The following is a 7,206-nucleotide window of genomic DNA, read 5'->3' as shown; positions in this document are numbered from 1 at the left end:
TGCAACACCTTGACCGCCCGGGAACTTATGCCAGGGTCCTGTTTGTGGACTTTAGTTCGGCTTTTAACACCATTGTGCCTGAACTTCTCTCCTCCAAACTCTCCCAGCTCAGCGTGTCACCAGCTACCTGTCAGTGGATCACCAGCTTCCTGACAGACAGAAAGCAACAAGTGAGGCTGGGGGAGATCACCTCTGAAACCCGGTCCCTCAGTATTGGTGCCCCTCAAGGATGTGTCCTCTCACCACTACTGTTCTCCCCCTACACTAACGACTGCACCTCCAAGAACTCGGCTGTCAAACTCCTAAAGTTTGCAGATGACACCACTGTCATTGGCCTCATTCAAGATGGTGATGAGTCTGCATACCGGCAGGAAGTTGAGCGGCTGGTACTCTGGTGCAGTCAGCACAATCTGGAGCTGAACACTCTTAAGACTGTAGAGATGACAGCGGACTTCAGGAGACATCCCTCAACTCTGCTCCCCCTCACCATATCAGAGAGCCCTGTGTCAACTGCGAAGACCTTCAAGTTCCTGGGTACAACCATCTCCCAGGACCTGAAGTGGGAGACCAACATCAACTCCATCCTCAAAAAGACCCAGCAGAGGATGTACTTCCTGAGACAACTGGGGAAGTACAGTCTTCCACAGGAGCTGCTGATCCAGTTCTACACTGCGGTCATTGAGTCTGGCCTGTGCTCCTCCATCACAGTCTGGTATGGAGCAGCCACTAAACAGGACAGGAGCAGACTGCAGCGGACTGTACGGGCAGCAGAAAGGATCATCGGCACGCCCCTGCCCTCCATCCAGGATCTGTACCTCTCAAGAACCAGGAAACGGGCAGGGGAAATCATCACAGACCCCTCACACCCTGCACACAGACTTTTTGATCTGCTGCCCTCTGGCAGACGGTACAGAAGCCTGCAGACCAGGACCACCCAACACAGGAACAGTTTCTTTCTTTCTTAACAGTTGACCTGTCACACTGCTCCCACTGCCAGACTGCAGCTGCACCTTATGTACATTTTGTAGTATTCATTCCACCTCATTCATTTCTGTATTTTATGTATATAAGTTGAGATTCGTTATTTATAGTTGGTTTACACAGCTTTGTGTATGTATGTGTAATGTGTATATATAGACACGTATGTGTGTGTGTGTGTGTGCGTGCGTGCGTGCGTGTGTGTGATTTACATTGCTGTGCTTAAGAGCCACCATCTACCGGAACCAAATTCCCTGTATGTGTCTGCACATATACTTTGCCAATAAACACGATTCTGATTCTTTATCAGCGTGAACAAGTCTGGCCATTCTCCTCTGATGTCTGGCACGAACAAGACCAAAGTCACTTAAATCACCTTTCTTCCATCTTGAGCTGTTGCTGATTAGATATTTTCCTTAACAAGTAATATAACTTGACAACACACCCCTTCACGTTTACACTGTGTCCCTTCCTGTTTGTGGAAGCTACACATGCTGATAAAACGAGAAGTGAGAGCAGCGGAGAGGATCGTAGGTGTTTCTTTTCCCTCCCTCCAGGACACCTATTGCACCCGCTTTAGACTTTTATTTTATTTTTATCTTTTTATCTTTATGTTGTTTTAGTGTACACTGAGGGCCGTGGGAGCATTGCAATTTAAAATTCCTGTGGATGATCTGTACACGTTTTTTTTTTTTTTAAATAAAGCTGACTTTGACTTTGACTTGGATTTTGTTTACAGTGAGAGCAAAACTGTGAATACAGTGATGAAAATGGTCAGTACTTTCAAGAATGGTGTGTATATAGCTTTAATATTTAGATATATATATAACGAATCGCACAATAACAGTGGCATTGTTCACACTAATCTCCAACAGGGGGCAGCACTTCTCTAAGTCTCTTGTTAGCTTTCAGTCTGTCTCCGCTCTTTTCTCCCTTTGCTGAAAGCTGCTGCGGCGGAAACAGCAGAGTCCAGTGTTTTCCGTAGTCATCGTTCACTAGCGTAAAGGCGAGTCGTTGTAGGCTTTGTCTACTCAAAGAAAGGCTTGAGTTTGTTCATTTGTTTATATAATTTAGCCCGAAAATGCCGTTAGAGAATCTAGAGGAAGAGGGTCTTCCCAAGAACCCCGACCTGAGGATAGCACAGCTGAAGTTCCTGCTCACAATGGACGGTCACCGACAGGATGCTAAAGTGAAGACGGAGCTCATGGACGCTATCAAAGCTAACAGTGAGTTAGCATTTCATCCAGTAAAAGATGTTTCATTGGAAACACGAGTCTCACAGTGCACGATTTTGTCTCTTCATCAAGACACCGGGCACATAAATGCTCCATAGATGTGACTCATGTATAAAATGTTAACTTATAATAAATGACGGGCAGCGCAGGAAAGTTAGCATGCTAGCTAACGATAACAGAAGACGTCAACTGTGGAACTCACTGTGTAGTCTATTTTGCATAGCATTACCAAGTTAGAGAGTTTACATTCACTATGCAGTATTTTAAGCCTTTGCATTTCCCTTAAGATAAGGTGACAACCTTTGCGATGTCATGTTAAAATCCTTTCCCGGTTCGTTAATATGAGACGTAAAAGGTGTACGCTACGTGTTAAGACTCAAGACGTTTGTCATTTTCGTATGGTGTTACCCAGCCTGAAATGAAATACTGTTTCTCACCAGCCTCTAAATTGCAATAAGCAATACAGTTTAAAAAGAATAAGTTTCAAAAAGTGCAGCAAAAAAGCCACAAATAGCATAAAAGTTCTAAAACTTCAGTCACATAAGTTAGCGATGTTTCACGTTTTACACCACCGTGCTTTCTGTTTCAGATATGGCGCCGTATTACGAGAGTCTGTGCAAGGAGCTGAAGTGGCAACTGGATAGTGACCTGCTGAGTAAAATGAAAAAGGCCAACGAGGAGGAGCTGAAGCGCCTAGATGATGTGCTGGAGGATGCAGAGAAGAACCTGGGAGAGAGTGAGATCCGAGACGCTATGATGGCCAAGGCAGAGTATCTCATCAGAATTGGAGACAAGGTATGTTTTCAGAGCAGTCAGAATATTCAAGTTTCCAGGTAGGAAAATGAACACTGTTAATGCCTGTGCATGTTGGAATATCTTTTTAGTTTTAACACTCTACAACACATATCTGCTTCTAAGTGTTTTGGGTGAAACATATTGAATAAAGTTTAGTTTTCAGAATTTTTCCAACAATAGCTGCTCCTTGGAGTTCCCAGATATCACAGCAAAGGGGTTGACAATTCCCTTTGATGTCAACACTAAGTTTACAGCAGTTAAATTGCTGGAAATGAGTTTTTAATTTTGTTTTCCCTTTATTCTCTTAGAGCTGTTTGCATGAAGGTTATCACAGTTGCCACTTCAAAGTTATATGTACAAAAAGTAAGATTGGCTATTGCCTGATCTTATCTGATGTCACCACAGGAGGGCGCCCTAACTGCATTCAGGAAGACTTATGACAAAACTGTGGCTCTGGGTCACAGACTAGACATCGTCTTCTACCTCCTGAGGATTGGCCTCTTTTATATGGATAGTGATCTCATCACACGCAACTCGGAGAAAGCCAAGAGGTAAAGGCTCTTAAAGCTTTGTTCTGAAACAAATCTGTCAGCACTTTTTTTTTTTTCTTTTCTATTTAATACTCATCTGTCTGTGCATCTCTGTTCACCGCAGCCTTATCGAGGAGGGGGGAGACTGGGACAGGAGAAATCGTCTGAAGGTTTACCAGGGCCTGTACTGTGTGGCCATCAGGGATTTCAAGCAAGCTGCTGAGCTCTTCCTCGACACAGTCTCCACCTTCACTTCCTACGAACTCATGGACTACAAGACGTTTGTTACCTACACCGTTTATGTTTGCATGATTGCTCTCAAGAGGCCTGACCTCCGTGAAAAGGTAGGAGAGAGACTCGTGTCTGCTCACAAGATGTGTAACTTGGCAACATGTCTGCTGGTAAATGTACTAAATATGTTTCTCTGTAGGTTATAAAGGGAGCAGAGATCTTGGAGGTGCTCCACAGTCTGCCCTCTGTTCGCCAGTACCTTTTCTCACTCTACGAGTGCCGTTACTCAGTCTTCTTCCAGTCCCTGGGTGAGGTTTTTGTTGTTGTTGTTGTTGTTGTTGTTGTGTGTGTATTCTCAAGAAAAACATCTGAATGCGAAGAGACTGTACTTACAGCCATTATCTATGCTTGTGTTGGTGCTTTGCCATATTCTGAAAACATAAATATTAAATGTGAAACTTTGTGCCACAGCCACGGTGGAGCAGGAGATGAAGAAGGACTGGCTCTTTGCCCCACACTACCGCTACTACGTGAGGGAGATGAGGATTCAGGCTTACAGCCAGCTGCTAGAGTCCTACCGATCTCTTACTTTGGGATACATGGCTGAGGCATTTGGTGTCAGCACAGAGTTCATTGACCAGTGAGTTTGTTTGTTTTTAAACACCTGTGCATATACTATGTAACTCTGCAAGATTTGGAAAATATTATTGAGTGCCAATACATCCGAGAAGGCAACACTGAAAAACTTAACTGTCGGTCTTTGAGTGTGCAAATTTATTTTTCTTGGTATGCTTTGATTGTTTTATTTTGAACACGTAAATATAAAGTAAGCACAAATTACACTGTAAACAGAAAGCAAAGTACATATCACATAATATACATGCTTGAAAAGATGTATATGTATATAGATGAGGTTTAGTGTCTTGGAATAACTTGTGCTATAAATTGTTACATTCAAACTGGACCATCTGTCTAGAACAGTTATCAGGATGGTACATTGGAAACTTACTAAATCAGAATTACTTCTGCTCAAGAATATAATTAGGAGTCTATAGGCCGATGGTCATCATGTAAAACTGGGTGTTATCAGCATAAATGTGGGAGTTAATGCTATGTTAATGCTATGTTTCCTGTTGGGGGGCGATTCTTGCTCCTAATGCCTGTTACATATGATGAAGCTACAGGGCAGCAGTTGGTTGTTGTAGTATTTCTTGGACATTTGTGTCACCATTAAGTTCCTAAATAATTCACAGAAAACATTTGTCAAAATAAAGTTGTCCAAATTCCCTGTTCAGATTTTAGGGAATGCTGGTGTTGGGTTTTTTTTGGTCCTGGCTAACGCAACATATGCCCATCTCCTTCCCACAGGGAACTGTCCCGATTCATAGCTGCTGGCCGCCTCCACTGTAAAATTGACAAAGTTAATGAAATTGTGGAAACTAACAGGTAATGAAACTATCATCGAAACCACAATACTTCGAGTAATTCCCAGAGCACTAAAATTTTGTCCTGTTCTTGCATGCAGACCGGATAGCAAAAACTGGCAGTACCAGGAGACCATCAAGAAGGGCGACTTGCTTCTCAACAGAGTCCAGAAGCTGTCAAGAGTTATTAACATGTAACCACGGAGGCCGCCATCTTCATTAAAGCAAGGGGCTTGTATTATTCTTTTTTGGCATACTGAGACCTTTTGTTTGTCAAAGTAACTCTTCAGTTGTGTAAATAAAACTTGTTTAACTGTTGACATTGCATCACCTGTTTGTTTTAAGAAAGAGGCAGACACATCGTTTCTTATAAATAGCAGTATAAATTATTTTATTTACAGAAACTTGTTACAAAACAAATATACTATACAATCTTTACTTTAAATATTAATTCTAACCTATGTTTTGTTCATGAATTACATAGCAGCCAATACATAAGTCCAGCTGAAAATGATTCTGATAATGTATACCCCAAAAACAAAACCAAAAAAAAAAAAAACTATACACGCTTTTACATAGTATGAATGGTGGTTTTATTTTTTTTCTTCCCAGACAAGCTGTATTTTCTGTCACTTTCACATTCCAAGTCTACGGTGCTAAGAAAGAAAACATCCTCGTAATGTTTCCTTGTACTGGAAACAAAGTCGAGATGTCAGTAGAGATTGAGGGTAAACAAAACACTTGAGTGAAGTTTTTAAATACAAACCCTAATAACCCGGAGGGGGCTTAGGCCACACACCGATGCTAAGAAAATCTCAATGGAAAACAAAAACAGAACAAGTGTTTCGCAATGGGCAGCTGACAAGCTCAAGTTCCACTACATTTAGGGTTCAGAGGCAGACTTAAAGCCAAATCCCCTAAATACTTTGAACATTCAAGTAAGGGGAAAAACAACCCAACGAATACTGTCCTCAAACAGTTGGGATGAAACAAATTCAGGCACTTTCTTAATTTGATATTTCTTTTAAGAGCTGCTCAACGCGTTCTTTAAAAGCTGTGATTCAAATTACTCGTTTGGCAACAACGACGCGAGCAGTTGGACCGTAAAAATGTTCCTATTCCTTGCAATAATTTCTGAAGTCCCTTCAGCCTATTTTCTTTTTTTTCGGAATAAAAGAACATGTTTCAATCATGAAATGTGTTTAAGGTTTACAAAGTGTTACGACTGAAGAGTCCACAAAAGATGGTTAGACAGCGGGGGCACAGCTTCGAGCCTGCACGACATCGCAGAATCACAGGCTAATTGGGTCACAGAGTAACTTATTTTATTAATTCGTAGGCAACATAAAATGTGTTGTAAAAGCACATGTGATTGAGACCTTGAAAAGTGAATAAAGGTTTCCTGTCATACAGACACATGCTACAGTGACAACACTTCTTTCCCTAAAGGATCCCAGTACACGATTCATGAGATGCTTCAGCTTCCACATATAGGCATATTGCATTATATAGACTTGGCAGTGAACCACTTCAAATAGTCATGTTCTCTGACTTTCTTTTTTTTGTTTTTTGTTTTTTACTAAATAAATAATGATTTTTCAAAATTGTACCAAAAATTCTGCGTGTACAAAAAAATGCCTGTGCAAAAATACATATTTGAACTATGTACAATTTGTTAACAAAATATGTTTTCTCAAATAGGGATACTTCAATACTTGTTTGATACATAGGCTACAAGAAAAAAAAAGCTAACTGAAGATTTTTAAAAAAAAAAAGTCTACTAGGTTTTCCACACTAATTGACATCAGTGGAGGTTCCATAAAACAGGTGTTGCCAAAAGATCTAAGATCTATATCCAGTGAAGCCATCTCCATGAATCTCACACGGTAACGCTCGTCCCCGAGACCTCTTGACCTAAGCTATTTCCCAACGAGTGGGGCAAGTATTGCCTGATTTAAGACTATTTTGACAGCGGAACAAGAGTACAATGCCTCGTCTACTGTGACAAATCTC

General features: G+C 41.3%; 1 protein-coding gene across 1 annotated transcript; it reads left to right on the top strand.

The window, feature by feature from the left end:
- Positions 1 to 1,859: 1,859 nt before the first annotated feature.
- On the top strand, positions 1,860 to 5,511 carry psmd6 (proteasome 26S subunit, non-ATPase 6). The gene is made up of 8 exons (XM_026168619.2): positions 1,860 to 2,204; positions 2,803 to 3,008; positions 3,414 to 3,559; positions 3,663 to 3,882; positions 3,969 to 4,077; positions 4,241 to 4,409; positions 5,138 to 5,215; positions 5,295 to 5,511. The coding sequence occupies exons 1-8, from the start codon at positions 2,060 to 2,062 to the stop codon at positions 5,389 to 5,391; spliced, it is 1,170 nt and encodes a 389-aa protein (XP_026024404.1). The 5' UTR covers positions 1,860 to 2,059; the 3' UTR covers positions 5,392 to 5,511.
- The last annotated feature ends 1,695 nt before the right edge of the window (positions 5,512 to 7,206 follow it).

Source organism: Astatotilapia calliptera, chromosome 5, assembly GCF_964374335.1.
Source record: "Astatotilapia calliptera chromosome 5, fAstCal68.1, whole genome shotgun sequence".
Taxonomy (NCBI): domain Eukaryota; kingdom Metazoa; phylum Chordata; class Actinopteri; order Cichliformes; family Cichlidae; genus Astatotilapia; species Astatotilapia calliptera.
This window is presented reverse-complemented; position numbering and strand designations above follow the sequence as displayed.